The 18,645-nt window shown below is 51.8% G+C and overlaps 1 protein-coding gene across 1 annotated transcript in view; it reads left to right on the forward strand.

Annotated features, from left to right (window-relative positions):
- The window catches only part of F13A1 (coagulation factor XIII A chain), a 140,787-nt gene that overhangs the window by 119,081 nt on the left and 3,061 nt on the right, over nucleotides 1–18,645 (forward strand). Inside the window, exons 13-14 of the mRNA XM_004019144.6 lie at nucleotides 3,629–3,789; nucleotides 14,872–15,008. Coding sequence (XP_004019193.1) covers nucleotides 3,629–3,789; nucleotides 14,872–15,008 — 298 coding nt within the window. The remainder of the gene's footprint in view (nucleotides 1–3,628; nucleotides 3,790–14,871; nucleotides 15,009–18,645) is intronic.

Genomic DNA, 18,645 nt, shown 5'->3' on the forward strand with positions numbered 1-18,645 from the left:
GTACACCATCCTCTCCTGACCACTAGAGTTCCACCTCTCAGACTTCTTCCCCTCCTCTCCCTGACCCAGCAAAAGCGTGAGCTCACCTGAGCTAGCAGACTAGAACGTCATGAGAGCTTAGCCGTCTCAGCCATCCACCCCGGGACGTGGGGCCGGACTCAGTATCAGCACAGCTCCCACCACTCAGCCGGCCCCAGGCTTGTCCTGAATAACCTGGAGGGAGTCGGAGGCTGTTTTTCGCTTTACCCTGCAAGCAGGGGCACTGACTGCAGGCAAGAAACTGCCCGTTGCAACTGAAACTGCATTGCAGCGGATTGCCAAAGCCACAGGATTTAGACCTGGAAGCAGGTCAGGGTACAGCCTGTTGTCGGAGGGTCTATTGCAGAGAAAGTTTTCCAAGTAAAACAGGAGCCATATCTTCCAGACTGATGATTAAAGGGGATGTGTGAGCTAGAATCAGCTGGGAAGACGTGAATAACTTAAACCTTTCAGTATCTTCCAGGGTGCTATGCCTTCCACTCGGCTATATTTAGTTTTCTTTGCATTTTTGGAAAAGAGATGAGGCAGCCCCTGTCTGTGTCTCCCTTGGCTTTCCCCAGACACAGTCAATGGTGCTGGCAGGATCCCAGCTCCACCACTCAGAATGAAAACCTATTCTTTCTCTTGCCGCGTTTAATAAACTTTATCTAGAACAATTTCTTGTGCAGTGGCAAAACACAGCTCTTACATAATGCACTATTTTAGGAGCCTGGTCTCTGGGGCTCAGAAACACAGCCCAGTTTCTTCAGTGCTAAGATTTAGAGGATATTCCACCTCAGAGAATAAAGAGACCCGAGGCCAACAGGATCAAGGCAGAGCAAGTCTCTGTAAAGTTGTCAGGCACATCTCAGCAGCCTAGACATCCCGGTGGTCAAACACGGCCCTCTAGAAATACCAGAGGATGTCCATTATTATTATCATTATTACGGGAAGCTGCTAGAGGTAAAATGCGTGTTGAGGGCCGCTCACTTTGCCACCCCATCTGGCCCATCTGGCCAAATGGAAACAGGTCCCACGTGCTCATCTGAGATTGTCTCCAACTGAGGGAGAGAGTGTTAGTCTTCTGGATAAGTCACTGCCCCGGGAGCCATGGGGAGAGCAGCGTCCGTGCTCAGACGCAAAGAGGCAATAGGTGTGCATCACCCAAAAAGGCAGAATTGGAGAGTCAAAGTCAAGGCAAGTTCACGGATTCAAAAGGCGGCCCTCAGTAAGATAGGATGGCTCCAGGAAGCAGGCTGAGTTGTTGACTGCTTGTCCAGGGCAGACCAGTGCCTTCTAATAACTCTGTGTAGCCCATGGCTGACTCTCAGCCCGGGCACTGTGCCCTTTCAGGCCTGACTGTTGTGGGGCTGCCGGGTGCGTGGTCAGATGTTTAGCAGCATAGACGGCTTCCCTGATGGCTCAGATGGTAAAGAACCCACCTGCCAATGCAGGAGACACAGGTTCGATCCCTGGGTCAGGAAGATCCCCTAAAGAAGGGCATGACAACCCACTCCAGTATTCTCACCTGGGAAATCCCATGGACAGAGGAGCCTGGCGGGCTACAGTCTGTGGGCTCGCAAAGAGTCGGACACTGAACATGAGCAGCTAAGCCCCTGGTCTCTACCCAGGAGATACCAGCATCTCCCACCCAGCGGCGACAACCTCAAAGGTCTCCTGTCATTATCAAACATTCCCTGGGGGCAAAACACGCCCCGCCACACACACACCATTGACAACCACTGGTCCAGATGACCATCCTTCCCATTTCACCAGGAACTGCATGTGTTCCGGGGACAGGACTTTCAGTTTCAAAACTGAGACCATCCAAGTCCACTCAAGTCTACCCTAATACCACCCCATCTCCTGCTAGAACCCCTCCTGGGACTTCAGGAGCCTTTCAGCCTGGAATATGCATCATCTCATCATTGTACTCAAATATAGATTCTGATTCCCTAGACAGGCTTGGGGCCAACAACCAGTATCTGCAACCAGCTCCCAGGAGGCAGAGCTCCTGCTGGTCTGCAGGCCATAGCCTAGCTACAGGGACCTGGGTTAGGAGGCCCACCCAACCTTCCACTGAACTGAGGTTCTTAGAGGGCTAATTCCAAGGGGTGAAGGGCCCCCAGTTGTCAAGCAGTGCTTCTCAGGCCCTCTGTACATAAGGGTCAGCTACAGAATGGTCAAACAAGACCTAGACCCCAAACCTCCAAGACTCTCATTGAGTTGGTCTGGGGTGGGATCCAGCAGGGTAGGTTCTTAAATGTCCCCCAGCAACTGCGAGGTGGAGCCAAGACTGGGCCGTCTCGGCGCCCAGTCCTCCGTGCAGAGACCTTGAAGCAGCTGGTGGGCACAGCCTGGCGCTCCACCGCCTGGGCACCCGCAAGGCAGGAGGCTTCCCTGTGCCCTGATCGGTGCTCACCCCACACAGCCTTCCTGCCCCGGGTCCAGTTCACCCGCTCACAATGGGGGGCCAATGAGAAGATACACGTATATATACACATGTATATATATATATACATGCGCGTATAACACTCTGCACTTAACTACCCACTTTGGGAATTGTTTCCTTTGACAACTTCCACTGAGGGCAGGACTCTTTGGCCAAAAGCAGACAGTGAGCAGGGCAGCCGTGGCGGAGACATTCCAGTCCGTGCAGGGGGATGGAGGCGTGAGTCCCCCGACCCCAGCGGCTGACCACAGCAGGGGCACTGGCTCTGCCCAGCGTGGACTCAGCCTGCAGGACAGCGGCCCTTGGCCCCCTGGAATCCTGTGCTCTGGAAAACGAGAGTAAGAGGAAGTGGGCAGGGCAGCCAGACAGAAGCCCACCGCGGCAGTCAGAGCCACAGGACAGAAGCCCCCTCCCCAGCCCAGATGGTGAGCAGAGGGGAGCCGGGACCAACTTCCCGCTGTCCAGATGGAGATGCCATCCTCCTTGGCTTGTCCCTAAGAGCTCACACACATTTGGCACAGAGGTCTTTTAAGTTGCAGATAGCAGAGGGGGTGGGAGACAGTTGAACGTGTGTGTGAAATAGGTTTCCACCACTTCTTTCTCTTAAATAGAAAACTCAAATCAGGTTGGAACGGTAAGAGTTGGAGAAAAAGTGTGGTGCCAAGGAAACGAGGAAAAGCTTCAAGTAGTCAGCAGCTGCACTCAAGCGGGGCCCGTGGCCACCGTGAGATGTTTCCTATCTCAGGAGGGCGCTAGGCACTGGGGCCGTGGGCATCCCTGCCCCATCTGCTGTCGCGGAGCTGTTTGTGCACAGGTCCAAGCAGCCGCAGCTAAAGCCTTCCGGTCCTTGGTTTTAAACCTCTTGGTCATGTTGCGTTTTATTAATACAAGAGCAAAAGCACTGCTGGGAAAATGGGATGCATTTTTTCTAGGAAGACTTGACTGAGTGTTCCATTTCCAGCACATTCTTTACCCCAGAAGCCGGAGTGCTCCTTGTCCCTGATGGACTCTGTGTTCCGCTCACCCTCCCCTGGTGGAGGCTGTGCCAAGGGGGAGAAGACGGGGCCCTCGGGGAGGCAGGGAGCATCTCCTCCTCGGGGAAGCAGGGAGCGTCTCTTCCCGATTCTGACGCTGGCATTTTGTGTCTCTTCTCTCCAGTCAAGAGAGAGGAGGTGCTGATCGGGGCAGGCGAGTACATGGGCCAGCTGCTGGAGCAGGCCTTTCTGCACTTCTTTGTCACGGCTCGAGTCAACGAGACCAGGGACGTTCTGGCCAAGCAGAAGTCCATTGTGCTGACGGTCCCCAAGGTCATCATCAAGGTCAGTTGCTGTGTCTCAGCCGAGGAGGAAGGCGAGGCTGCTGCTGAGGCCCCCGGCCTTAGTGCTTGTGAACGTGCGTTTGCGAGTGTGTGTCTTGTGTCCTGGTCCCCCTGCAGAGAAAAGGAACTAGAACCCTCCTGGTCCTTGAAAGGAGTGAACTGCCCTATAAATAGATGTGCCCATGTAACGCTTTTCTCCCTCTCCAGATTTAAATATATACATGTGGCTGCAGATATAAATATGACCTGTGGGTATAAACACACTTGTGGATAGAACTCAGTGTCTCCAGAATCAAGTGGGTCAGGCGTGGCCTCAGACAGCAGCCTCCGGGATCGCCTCCCACGTGTGCTGCTGCCCGTGGAGTGCTCACCGCACAGTGGAATGCACAAACCGAAACGCCCGCCTGGAGACCGCGACGTTTCGTGTGTGATACACCTGGCAGCCACCGGCCAGAGGCAGACACAGAGGCTTTCACCACGCAGCTCCCTGGGACGCTCCCTCACGCCTCTTCCAGTCAGTTACTCCCAACCCCCATCACCGGGACAACTGCTCTTCTGACTTTCCCACGTATTGCCTGTTTGGCTAGTAGTTCATTCTTTTAAATAATTTTTAATTTAGCTCTTGGTCCCTTTTTCTTTTATTTTTATTTCTTTTATTTATGTGTGGTTTTGGCCTTGCCACATGGCGTGTGGGATCTTAGTTCAAACCCACAGCTCCTGCATTGGAAGCGCAGACCCTGGACCGCAGGGAAGTCCCGCCAATAGCTGTAACATTTGCCTCTCCATTTTCACCATTTAACGTCTGTCTCAGCAGAAATCTCTGCCCAGATGACTTAAAGGCACTTGGCAGAGGGGCGCTGGGCACAGGTGAGGGGAGAAATAAATGTGGCAGCCTGCTGTTCCCACCTGTCAGGAGCATCAGCAGCTTCAGCACCCACATCCCGGAGACCCATCCCGCCCTGGGAGCAGAAGCCTGGGCCTCCAGTGGGGTCTTTGGGCGTGACATCTCATGTCAGCCTTGTCCAGGGCTCAGAGACTTCCCAAGCAATTAAGAATGATGAGCACAAATCAACAGGCATTCCTCGAACGCGGTGGATAATCAAAGTCTTAGAGTCACCCGTATTTTAAAGCCTCTAGAGGGGGTGGGCGGGGAGGGGCAATGAAGACCTGTGTCTTTTGAATTCCTGCTGTGAGTCGCTTGTAAAGCTGGTCACTGTTGTGCAGCGCTCGGAACGGCAGCCTTCCCTGGGCCCAGGCCCTGTGGATGGTAATCTATCCGAGGGCTACCCTGAGACGGGTGCCACTAGGCCGAAACTTGGGCCCCCAGAGGCAGAGAACCCTGGACCCTCCTTTTCTAGAAAGGCTTCAATCCTGACACCGCCTTGGTTCTTTCACCTCAGCCCCTTCTTCTGGGCCCGTCAGCATCCCACCAGAGGCCTGAAGACACAGAACAGAAATGAGGGCTGCAGGCTCTGCAGACAGAGCAGGAGAATACACAAAACGGAAGGGTGGTGTTGGGGGTCCTCCAGAGGTGCCGCCACTCCCCTGGGAACAGGAACTCAGGGGTGCTGTGGCCAGGGCTTGCTCACCACGCACAGGGCACCCCACTCCTGGTGGGCTCTCCCAGAAGCCACGTGTTCCCCTTCAGGCCCCTCCCAGGGGTCGGGGAGGCCTCCCTTCCTGCTCCTGTTCAGAACTCCAGGAGCCTGCTCACCTGATTAGGCACCGACAGCTTGTCCCCGTGAAGGGCTCAGGAGAGAGACTTCCCAGATGGGAAGTGCTCAAACCGCAGCACAAAATAGAATTTAATTGCACCGCTGATAATAAACTGGGCGTATAAAGGAAGCTGATAGCTTTCATCTTTTAGGCATTATTAATTGAAGGATTATTGGTGAGTCGTCTTCCGAGTATACTTAGATGGCAGCTCAATTCCCCAGGGGCAGAACCCAAATCCCTTCTCCTCCAGTTCCAGTGACCTGGGCCGGGATGGTATAGTTGACCAAGAGCTGCAGGGGGGCTTGTTCTTATTTTTGTTTCGTCTTTTTCTCTATAAGCACATCAGGAATGCAGTTCTTAGAGGAGATTTATTTAGAGGTAGGACTTCCCCGGGGGCTCAGTGGTGAAGAATCTACCTGCCAGTGCAGGAGAGGCAAGTTCCATCCCTGGGTCGGGAAGATCCCCTGGAGGAGGGCATGGCAACCCACGCCAGTATTCTTGCCTGGAGAATCCCATGGACAGAGGAGCCTGGAGGGCTACAGTCCATAGGGTTGCAAAGCGTCAAACACGACTGAGCGACTAAACCAGCAACAACAGGGCCACTTGGCTGGACTCGAGCAGGAGAGAGAAGGAAAGCCTGGCCTCCGTTCAGGTGTGTTCAGGAAAGGAGGCAGGAGCATGATCACGTACGTGGTTCCCTAACCACTAACCTCCCTGACCACATCAGCCCCGAGGATGATCTCAGTGGGAGCAGGTGAAGAGGTGCTCCTGGGTGAGGTGCCTCATGCCCTGAAAGCCACCAGGGCTCCCTGAGCTGTGAGAGGCCCTGATTGCAGAAATGGGCTGCCTGTCTGGGGTCCCAGAGCCTCTTGCCTTTCTCTTTTCTCTTCAAGCCTGTGCCCAGAGGTCTGTCTCCTGGGCACCCCGGCTCAGCCTCAGGGCTGGAGCTGCCTGAGGGCAAGTTTGCAACTGTTCTTGCCCACCCCCTCCTTTCTGGAGCGAATAGAGACCAACCTGGACCACGATGGGGCCCGCCTGTCTGGATCCACATCAAGTCAACCAAAGCGCTCAGGCCAGTGGACACGTCCTTGCCACCTAAGAACCCCATCTCGCATGTGACCATATCGCTCATGTCTCCTGTGACCGCAGAGATGGGAACTGGGTTAAATCATGCTCCCAGTTAACTGTTCCCTGCACCCACCACGCGTGAGTCACAGTGTGCGAGCCTCATATGGAAAACGGCAGGAGAGACAGTCATTAAACTTTAATGAGTGCATATCTCTTTTCCCAAGCTATCAAAATATTTTGATGAGAAAAGTATATTTTATTAAAATCGGATGTAGAATTTTCCTCTGCCTTCCCATGTGTTGATTGTTGTAAGAGGCTTTAAGTCAGGAAAAGATTCTTCAGCATTTTGATGGTTGAAGTGAAAGTCACTCAGTTGTATCCAACTCTTTGGGACCCTATGGACTATACAGTCCAGGGAATTCTCCAGGCCAGAACACTGGAGTGAGTAGCCTTTCCCTTCTCTGGGGGATCTTGCCAACCCAGGGATTGAACCCAGGTCTCCTGCATTGCAGGCAGATTCTCTACCAGCTGAGCTACCAGGGTTAATGAAGGGCTATTTGGGGGAGAGGAGAGGGCAGCACAGGGGATTCAGCTGGCCTGCAGGGTGGAGGCTGGTGCAGGACCTGGAGTACTGTACTGGGGCTTCCCCCGGTCTCAGAGAGCAGAGAAGGGTCCCAAGGTTCACGTCCTCACCCAGGTCAACCAGAGCAAGAACACCTTTTGTGGAGAAGCCCCAGAGCACGGGGGCTTGGATGGCCGGATCCCCGGGTTCCTCATCCTACCTGGGCAGCTTTGGGTCAGTTCCTTGACACCTCAGCTGTGTAAGGGTCCAGTAATATCGCTGACCTGTAGGCTGCTGGGAGGGATAATAGAAGCAACTCTCACGAAGAGCTGAACATGGTCCCTCTGTCACGGTAAAGGTACAATGGGGTGGCCAAGCGGTAAGGAACCCACCTGCCGAGGTAGGGGACGTAGGTTTGATCCCTGGGAAGACCCGCTGGAGGTGGAAATGGCAACCCACTCCAGTATTCTTGCCTGGGAAATCCCAAGGAGAGAGGAGCTTGGCGGGCTATGGTCCCTGGGGTCGCCTAGAATCTGGCACAACTGTGCGACTGAACGACAGCTGTAATCTTATCAATCAGAATCATGTATAAACACAGCATTGCCGGGGACTGAGTGTGTGCTGTTTCTGAGCGCTCAGCCCGGGCCAGGACCTGGTGGTTGCCGGCAAGAGTCCGCTCCCGCCCCGCCCCGTCCTCTCTGCACTGGGATCCCACACAGAGAAGTGCTCCAGGCGGCAGGGCCCAGGGCTAGGGGGTAGGTAACGCTCGCCTGGCGGCATCGGACCTGAGCCCTGGGTGTTGAGCATATGTGCGGTTCCCTGTGGGACTGTCCTGAGAGAGAGGCCTGTCCCAAAGAGCGTGGAGGAGACCTTAGTGGCGGAGGTGGGCGAGGAGAGGTGGTCACACGTCTCAGACCTCCTGCTAAGACCTCCTCGCAGTATCTGGGAAACGGACCCCTCCCAGTGCCATTGAAAACAGCTCAGGTCCCACCGCCTCCTTAGGGTCATCTCGTAGGAGCGTCCTGCAGCGGCTGTAGAACGTCCTCAAACACCAGCAGAACCCGTCCCCTCCTGTGAATGAGGAATGCGTGCCAGGGGAGAGGGGCTCCCTCTCCTAACAAGCACAGAAGCTCGGGGCTGGCTGCTCGCCCAGATGACTCCAGAATCAAGATGCTCTCTTAGTTTCTCTTAACAACCCCTGTGTTCCCCCTGGGGGCCACCACTCACCTGAGGTCACCCATAGCATCCTCCTCGCCTGCCTCCTGCCAGCGCTCTTGGAAGCCCTGATTGTAACCAGAAAAGAGCCAGGCGGGCCTGGGGGCCGTGGTGGCTGCTGAAGCTGGCACCCCAACATCCCAGTTCATAATCTTTATCCAAACTGGGGAGCCCCCTGAGGACTAACTAGTGTCCCCCAGATGCTGGACAGCCACCAGGCAAATTGTGAGACTCAACTGCGGTTTGTTCTTGTGGGAGCCCAAATACCTGGAAATTTCCATCAAGGCAAAAAAAGAAAACAAAAACAAGCAAAACTCTGAGCTCTAATTATTCCCAACCCCAAACCCTAACCCTTCTCCCCTCCCAGCCTCCCACGGTTTCTCCGCGACTCTGCCGGTACGGGTCCCGGTCACCAGGACGCAGCCCTGTCACGCGTGGCCCTGCAGCGGGCGGCAGGGCAAGGCGGCTGGGTGGGCTTCCCCACATCCCTTTGGAAGGCGCCGGTGGAAGCTGCTGCCTTCTCTCCCGTGTGCTTCTCAGCTTCGGCCCCCGAGAACCCAAACCCACGTCCCTCCCCACGGGGAAAGTGTGGACTAGAAAGTTCTCATGGTGGCCCTGGCAACGCGGTCTCCCTTTGAACCTCCACAATGTTTAGAGTCAAGAAAGGCCGTGTCTCAGATGCTCTGCTGCACACAGTATCACGCGGAATCCTCCTAGGAACCTCGTAAGAAACCGAGGCCCAGAGAAGCCAAGTGACTGGCCCGGGGACACACAGCGGCAGCCGCCGGTCTTCAGATGCCGAGGGCAGCCCGCCTTCCCCTCAGCTTGCCCACGGTGGTCTCTGTCTCTGGCTCATCCCCAGCAGGGGTCTCCTCAGCACTGCCCTGACCCCCCCTGTAGAGAGAGATCAAAGTCCGCATGAGGGCCCACCCTGACTGGCTCCGAGCAGGTGAAGCCCAGATCAGTATTCTGATTGATCGATATTCTGGGACCCGGGAGGGTCCAGACCAGCCTTGGCTTCACTGGCTCAGGTAGCTGCGTCTCTCTCCATCCTCTGCCGGTCCCGGAGGGTCAGGCCGTCGGCACCCCACGGCCAGGAGCACGCACCCCGAGGGCTCCACTGTGGGGCGTGCCTCTCCAGCTCCTTCTCAGTGTAGGTTTGAGAAGGAAAGTGAGAGCCGCGGGTAGCTGGGCTGCCTCCAATGTGTTCTCTCTGCATTCCTGCTCACTATTTTTTATTCTTAAAAACAGCCACACAGGCAAAGTAGAACATCAAGGAAAAGGAACCTCGTCTACTGCGTCATACGATCGCACTGTGCTGAGTTACTAGTTCTTTGAAATGATAACTCTATCTTTACCCCACTTAGAGAAGACTGTTATTGTCAAGTAAGACAGCTGTGTCAGAGCCCCAGGGTTACCTTGCCACATTTGACTCTGGCATAGAGATCTGATTCTTCCGCTGTAAAGTCAGAAAGAAGGAGTTGAGTTGCGTACGTGTTTTCAAATGTAGTTCAGGATCAAGTTGTAGTCACCGAGTTCCACTGGCCGTTCAGCGACGGCACAAGCTAATACTGCAAATGACTCTTCGGTGGATTTCAGGAAATAGACTCCTTTCAGCGAAGAAGGAAGGTGCTATTTTTGCCCCTCTGCTGTCAGAGATGACAAGGTGAGCAGCGATTAAAGATGAATGCCCTGGTGTCAGAAAGACCTAGATTCCGATCTGGATCCTGCCGACATCCAGGGTCTGTAATGCGGGCATTTTGTTTCTCTTCAGTGTTTTCATTTCGAGTCAGTAGAATGAGGATAATGTTACTGCCCACCGCCGAGTCCACAGAGGATCACCCAAGATACAGGGAGTGACGCGGTGAGCAGGGCGCCTGCATCACTGTGTGGACACTGGACGTGCCGTGTGGGGCTGCCCTGTCATTGCGAGGCAGAGTCGTGCAGAGTCGTGCAGAGGCGGGAGGCAGGGACTCTGGCACCAGCCTGTCCCCCACTTGCTGTGTGACCTGGAACAGGTCCCTTCACTTCTCTGGGCCTCACTTGCCTCATCTCCTTCATAGGGTTGTGAGGATTAAATGAGTTAATGTAAGTAATTCCCTTACATCAGCATTGTCCAGGAGATGGTGGTGGTGGTGGTTTACTCGCTGAGTCGTGTCCAACTCTTGCGATCCCATGGGCAGGGGAGCCTGGCAGGCTACAGTCCATGGGATTCTCCAGGCAAGAACACTGGGGTGGGTTGCCGTTGCCTTCTCCAGGAGATCTTCCCAACCCAAGAATCGAACCCGGGTCTCCTGAGCTGTAGGCAGATTCTTCACCAACTGAGCTACACGGGAAGCCCAGTAGGATGTTCCCTAATTACTGGAATGCCCTAAATATGCACCATTCAGTACGAGAGCCACTGGACACGTGTAGCTGGCTGAGGACTTGAACTGCAGCTCGTACAAGTGAGGAACTGAGTTTTTACTTAATTTAATTTAAATTCATTTAAACATTTAAATAGCCCCATGGGGCTGGCAGATACCATACTGGACAGTCTTGGAACCGTGGCTGACTGTTGTAAAACCATTTGCATATTTAGTCTATGCCAATTCAGCTGGGCTAGAGAGAAACAGCCCTGGTGGTGTTGGTGAGTGTGGTTCACAAACAAGCAACCGCTTATTACCAGCAGTGATGATGCCCCCCGCAGTGGGAGGAGGGAAAAGTTCATTTTCCGGTGATAAGTCATGGAAGACGTGCCTGGCAGCACCTGAAGTAAGCACTATGAGGTGAGCTAATAATCACGTGAATTATACTGACAACTAGGTTCATTCTTTGTCAAACTTTTCCTTCATTTCAGTTTTGATTTTGAGTATAGCTATATATATATATATTGTAAAGCATATACTCCATGGAAGAGATCTTGTGATTTCCTAAAAAGTAGTTCTTTCCCAAAAGTTTGTGTGTGTGTGTGTGTGTGTGTGTGTGTGTGTGTGTGTGTTAGTAACTTTCTTGTTTACCAAAGAATCAGAATATTGATCTTTATCATGAAAAAAAAAGAACAACAAAGACTCAGTATGTCAATATTGGTGAATTGTGTTTAACTTGAAAAAGTACCATATTTTATGTCAACATAAAAAACGGAAATGCTTTCAATGGAATATTGGGAAAAATCGGAGCACAGAAGTGCTTGCTGTCACTGAGGATGACGGTATGCTTCGTCCTGCCCCCTGGTCCAAGTAACGGCTGGTCATCTGTACAGTGAAAATACGCTGTGCATGGCACATCGTGTAAACCAATACATGCTATGAAAATCCTACGTATATTCTCCGTTTTCCTCAAAAGGAGGAGGAAATACTGCCTAAGCAGAAGACGGTGATGTTGAATGTTGGGTTTTTAATGTTCGATTTGGTTTGAGTTTCTAAATTTCATTGTCTTCTCAGCAGTCAGGCTGAAGACGTTTAAATTCCAGGGGCAGGAGACAAATGTCAGGAAAGGGACGCTGGGATCTTTGTCAATTGCAGAAGAAACTCTCCACAATCTGAGAAGGGCCCCTCCTTTCATCGCAGCCTGCTCCTTGCTCCAGTATCAGGCGAGGCTGAGAAGTACTTATTTATGTACCCCTCCAGCAGCTAATAACAGAGACCACATATAGGAGCAAACTGATTAGGCACAATACATGAAATTATCTAAGACTTCATATTCTAATCATACTCAGACCTGCAGCCCGTCTCTGAAGGCCCAGACACTGGGCCAATCTTTCAAATACTAAATCCCCCTATCTCTGCCATCAGTCACCTGTGACCCACTTGCCACAGCAGAAGGCTTTTCCTGTAGAGCTAGCCTACCCGTGTGTAAAGGGTCCTTAACCTGGAGACCACCAGGCCCCTGAGGCCACAGCCGCCCTGGCCTGTGATGGGCCCCCTAAAGCCACCTGCAAGGTGCATGCGTCCTGCGTTGTCGCTGTGTTTGTAGAAGGGAGGGGCAGTAGCTGCAGTCAGGGTTTTCTAAGGGGTTGCCCCTGTAATTGTAGTATCATGCCGCAAAGAAAGCAGACGGCTCCAAAGTATTTTTCCTCCAAAATCAAAGTGATCATAGCAAATGCTTTCGCCAGTAGTGTCTCTGAAGCGGTTCTACTTTCTTCAATTTAGACAGCTTTTGTAAATGTTATCTTTATCCTCTATTTTTAGAAACCAAAAAGTGTTCCGAGATTTTTTTTTTTCCTTAGGAAAAATATGTTGGATGAACTTGAGAATTAAACCAAAGATTCTACGTAAAGTATTCCAATAATACACTTTTATACATCCATCCCTTAGTACCCATGGGGCTTGGTTCCAGAACACCTACAGAAACCAAAATCCAAATCCACAGGTTCAGCTTCCCCAGATGCGACCAGCTTTGCGTTCTGCTGTGCATGCCAGGTTGAGGACCGCTGAGGACACTGCTTGGCACACAGTCCGTGCTTCGCGTGACACCACCTGCTGTCCTCTCCACCATCATCCAAGCCCGCTTCACCCCTGACTCCTCTTTCCAGCTCTCCACCCATCCCACCACAGGGGGTCAAGATTTGAAAGTAATAACCATGGAGAATTGGCTACAATTTTCATTTTTCTTATAGATTTTTATTTATAATTTTAGTTATCAATGCGTCCCAAAGAGTAAAGTCATAAGGTTTTACCCTTCACTCTAGTCTCCCAGGTTCAATCCCTGGGTTGGGAAGATCCCCTGGAGAAAGGAATGGCAACCCACTCCAGGATTCTTGCCTGAGAATTTCCATGGACAGAGGAGCCTGGCAGGCTACAGTCCATGGGGTCGCAGAAGAGTCGTACATGACTGAACGACTAACGCTTTCACTATCACTACTCACTAGAACCCACTCCAGTACTCTTGCCTGGAAAATCCCAAGGATGGAGGAGCCTGGTGGGCTGCTGTCTATGGGGTCGCACAGAGTTGGGCACGACTGAAGTGACTTAGCAGTAGCAGCAGAGTCCATAAGGGAGAATCTTCTTCTTGGGGCAAAGTCTCTCCTTTTTCTCTCTGTTCTAGCAAGGCTCATTTCCATTTGACTTTTCCTATGTTATACACTGCTTAAAGAAATAACGTAGTATAATGGCTAGGTTGCTACATGGAAAACTCAAACAACCCATACATTTCCTTTTTAAGCAGTTGATTTAATATAGCACATATTTACTGGACACCAGCTAGATGCTGGAGTTGAAAGTGGGCTAAGACAAAGTGAATATAGTAAAGTACCCAAGCGCTGCCGACCCGAGCGATGTAAGTGAGCCTGTAATGTCTTGAGCCATGCATCGTGTTAGCTGATCCTTTCCTAGGAGGGAAGAACTAGTCTTATTATCTTGTTCCCCAGTAATTTAGAGTTTGCACAGATCCCTCCATTTGGCATACTAAGCCCCTAAACCAACACACAAATGCTCCCTCGCCATTTTCCAGCACCTGGTGTCAGTGTTGGGAAAGCAGACAGTCCCAAGTGTGCAGTACTATATACATCGTGAACACGGTGTAAGAACCAAAATAATACTAACACCAACCCTAATAATAGCGTTCTACAACGATTACCCCATAGGAACGGCCACCTTGTTTCAGAAAACTGAGTCTCAGAAAGGTTGAGACCTTACAAGACTTCACAGCTAGTGAGGCTTGAAGCTGTCATGGAACTCTGGCCACTTTGCCACATACCCAAGTGTGTGCAAAAGAAAGTGCTTCTTTCTTTACAACTTTTTGTTTTTATTGACGTGTAGCCAGTTAACACTGTTGTGATGCTTTCAGGGGAGCAGCAAAGGGGCTCTCAGCCATACACGTACACGCATCCACTCTCCCCCAACTCCCCTCCCATCCAGGCAGCCACATAGCATTGAGCAGAGCTCCCGGTGCTGTCCCGTAGGTCCTTGCTGGTTATCCATTTTGAATATAGCAATGTGTACATGTCTGGAACACACCCAGTACATCTGAGGCTTGTGATACGTAAACTCACCCCAGACAGCCTTCTAGCTTCAGCTATCCAGACTGGGGAGGAAAAGTCTCTTTTTGCCTACTGTAGCATTCAGATTCTCCTCTTCAATGATGAGGACTCCCTCCTTGGATGTATTTCTTTGTCAAGTACCTCCAGGAGCGTGTTCTTCCTCCTGAACTCAGGGATCCCTCCCGTCCTGGCGGGAAACCAGAACCCCTTCCAGGAGCAGAGTCCACCTGTCCTCCCTGGCCGCCGAAAGCTGTTGCTACCCTGAGTGCACTTCCACTTCCTGCTGCTGGGAACAGCCAGTGGCCGAGGTTGTTAACCCGAACTCTAATTAGGGTGGTTTTCATAATGAGGAAAAGACTGTGATTCTAATTAGCAATTTTCCGTCTTTCTCTCAACAAGTATCCCCCAGTCAAAGCAATATCCTCATCACATTGGCTCCTTTGCCAAAAAATGGCCATGCTGTAAAACAGAAGGAAAGGCAAAGATGGGTAAAGATATAAGGGTGCAGAAAGAGGCTTTGTGTGCGGCTAACATGCTTCTTTCTCCCCCAACTCGCTCCTCAGGTCCGTGGTGCTCAGGTCGTGGGTTCCGACATGGTGGTGACGGTTGAGTTCACCAATCCTTTAAAAGAAACTCTGCGCAATGTCTGGATCCGCCTGGATGGTCCTGGAGTGACGAAACCCTTGAGGAGGATGTTCCGGTGAGCACTGGGGGAGGTGGGGACATGGGGTAGGATTGTGGGAAGTTCCTCTTTCTGCATCTTTTCCCAACTCACATCCAACTCACATGTCTGAGAAGCCGCTACCTCCTTATTTACAAGTCCGTGGGGCTTGGGGTGTTGGTTTGACGAGCACCGTCATTCAGGTCTTAAAACCACTCTAATGGGGTGGGTACTGTTATTAGCTCCCTTTGGCAGTGGAGAAATCTGAAGCTTTGAGAGACTGACTGGTTTGTCCCAAGTTGTACAGTGTGTAGAAGTAAGCTTGCATCCAGAAGTAGGTTGGCTGACTCCAGATCCCCAAAGTCAAGAGTTTTGTAAACTGCCTTGTTCTCCTAGTATTTACAGAGTTCCCACTATGAGCCAGGTGTCATGAGTTAGGACCCAGGCAGGAGTCCTTTCTTTCCAACCCTACTCCAAGATCTTACCAATCCGAGCACTCTCTAGAACTCTTGCTTTCACTAGGAAAAAAAAAAGGTGAGCCTAGAGAGTTCTGATGCTGGGAAAGACCCTGATGCTGGGAAAGATTGAAGGCAAAAGGAGAAGGGGCTGGCAGAGGATGAGATGATTAGATAGCATCACCAACTCAGTGGACACGAATTTGAGCAAACTCCAGGAGAGAGTGGAGGACAGAGGAGCCTGGCCAGCTGCAGTCCATGAGGTCACAAAGAGTCGGACACGACTTATCAACTGAACAACAGCAGAGAGTTCTAGACTTGGTTTCCCATTTAGGGGACCAACAACCGCCCCAGGCCCGTTGCTGGGAGGCCTGCTTTTGGCACACCTCACACCATCGGACTGTGCCTACAGGTCTCAGCTTCTGTGACTTCTGGTGACAAAGAGTGTCACAGACAAGACAGTCCATTCCGTGGTCAGATAGCTCTAGTGGCTAGAAAACAATTCCACCTTTCAGTCCTACCAGTGTACCTAAATCTGTCATCTGGACCCGAACAGAGAAGAAGGTACATTTGTCTCCCACCTAATGGCTTGGAAATGTCTGCAAACCGCTGTCTGATCTTCCCGCGTCTTCCTTTTTCCTCCCCAGCTTTATTCTCACCCCTAAGGCGGTTTCAACTCCCTCCCTCGCCCACATCCTCCAGTTTGTCAGTGCTCCTCTTAAAGTGTGACGCCCAGAATGGACCCCAATCTTGGAGGTTTATTACTTTCATTTCTCCTGCAAATAAGGCCCCGTCAGCATCAATCAGTCCGGCATATTTCCTGTGGGGTGACCTTCTAAGGCAGAGAGAGAGGTGGAGGTATGTGGAAACTGCCTTATGACCCAGATATGTGAGGAATTTCCCCAGCACCCTTTGTGGAGGACTCTGAGTCTGTAAGACAAGAGCAAGGCCCTCCTTCACCCTCTCTGAGACGTCTTTAAGACGATGTGCCCCCTGAAGACTGCATTTCTGTTGAATCACAGCACTCACAGCTTCTGCATCTGAGCATTTAAGACGGGCCTGATGCCGGCAGATGCAAGAAATAACAGAGAAAATAGTTTGAGTGCTTTAATTTAAAAAAAAAAAAACCAGCACAAAATATAACAACCTTTCTATGCTAATAGGGAAGCTGCAAAAAAAAAAAAAAAAAAAAGGAATTAAATTAGAAATCAACACCAGCTAGCGGAAGAGGTCAGAGGAGCGTGCCCCACTTTCGTCAGAAACGACAGTCTCGCTCACCCGTTCTCACACCTTCCCACTCGACTCAGATGCAAGAATCGCTCAGGCAAAGTGAAACACGTTTCTTCTTCAAAGCAGCCCCCTGCTGGAGCCAATTTTTCCTCCTCCAACAGTAACCCCACAAGCTTCATCTGAGGGTACCAGAGCCTCCTGCCACCTTGACACTGTGGCTGTGCAAGAATCCCACCTTGGTCTCAAGCCAGTGCAAGAAAAGAGGCAACCTGTGCATTAGAGGAGAAAGACCCAGAACTGGGGAAACACACGACTCGGAGGGTTGAGTGTCCAGGGCGTTAGGTGTGTCTGTGTGCTCAGCTGTGTCTGACTCTTTGCAACCCCGTGGACTGTGGCCCACCAGGCTCCTCTTCCATGGGACTTTCCAGGCAAGAATACTGGAGGGGGTAGCCATGCCCTCCTCCAGGGGACCTTCCCACCCCAGGGCTCTAATCCATATCTCCGGGGTCTCCTGTGTTGGCAGGCAGATTCGTTCTCCTCATTGAGCCGTCTGGGAAGTCCAGGTGCATTGCTTATGGCTAATACCTGACACTGGGGAAGCGTAAAGGGGGCTGAGTTGGGGAAAGGACGGAGGAGGACATTCCCTACATGGTGGACCCAAGGCAATGTCCTACCACACTCTGCCTTAGGCTCCATCAGTAATCACTTCAACACAGAGATCCACAGCACATCAGTAGCAGAGCCCGGTCCTCAGTCTCTCATGGCAGTACAGGTCCAGAGGGTGGATCTCTGCGAAGCAAGGGAAGCTCTGTTTCTCAGAGAATGTCAGAAATTGGAAATAAGTTAACAGAGGAAATGTTTTATGATCCAGGCTGGGCTTGGGACTTTAGGGAGACCACTGCTTTCCCTGTTTCCCCTCCTCACACTTTCACAAGCAAGACAGGAGCCAGCCAGCACCCACATCCATCTTGTCAGACGACTGATACACAGCTGTGCACCCTGTCCTGTGAAAACCCGATCAAAGAGTGGCAGGTCCGTGTAACAACTTGGGCTCTTCAAGTGCGATTCTTTGGGACCAACCAGAACCCTTCACAGGGCTGTATTCTTTTCTCAGATACACACCTTGAATAGTCAAGGGAGTGCCCACTCCACTTGGCCATCCACACCCCTGCCAGGGCCCTAGGCGGCAGGGAGTCTGGAGCTCCAAGCAGAGGCTCTGGTAGGCGGGTGCTGGTGAGCAGAGAACTGAGCGGGGAGTAGGTGGTGCCGTGTCCGTGGCCCACTCGGCGCGGCCGACTCTACTCCAAGACGATTCACCTCACCCTCTCTCTGTGCCTCCTCTTGCCGTCCTTGGATGCTCAGAGGTGCTGCCCCCAGAGACCCACAGCTGTCAAGTTTCTGCTCTTGATAATTCCAGAACACCAAAGAATTCATCTTCCAGATGCATTTTTTTTCTCTTTAAAAAATGATCAGGTTCCATAAGTTATCTTGAGAGAAAAGTTCCCCGACTTTGCACTTTGTTTGAGATTTTGAATCTTTCAGGTAGGACAGAGCGCTGGACACATGGAGGACAAGCACAGACAGTTGCAGTTTACTGTAATCATAATCCCCTAAGCCTGCCTGCGTCCGGGATGATAAATGGCCGGCACGTCCTGATAGCTCAGCACATTACTGAGAGTCATTTATCACCACACCTATCCCTGGGAATACAGGGCTCTTCCAGTATTACTCCACTCACCCAGATGGGGAGATGATTCTTTTCTTTCTGCATGCATGCCTTTGTCTGTAGGAAAATGCATACTTTGACATGGAGGTGTCTCTTTGTGCGTATCTTGGATGATACTCATGAGCGGGCATGGGTACGTGGATGAATACCATTATGGGGGTGAGCTGATGAATTAGGGCAAATAATGAAGCCACCCCAGCCTTCTAGCCTGGGAAATCCCACAGACAGAGGAGCCTGGCGGGCTACAGTCCATGGGGTCGCAAAG

The sequence above is a fragment of the Ovis aries genome, chromosome 20 (genome assembly GCF_016772045.2).
Source record: "Ovis aries strain OAR_USU_Benz2616 breed Rambouillet chromosome 20, ARS-UI_Ramb_v3.0, whole genome shotgun sequence".
Lineage (NCBI taxonomy): Eukaryota > Metazoa > Chordata > Mammalia > Artiodactyla > Bovidae > Ovis > Ovis aries.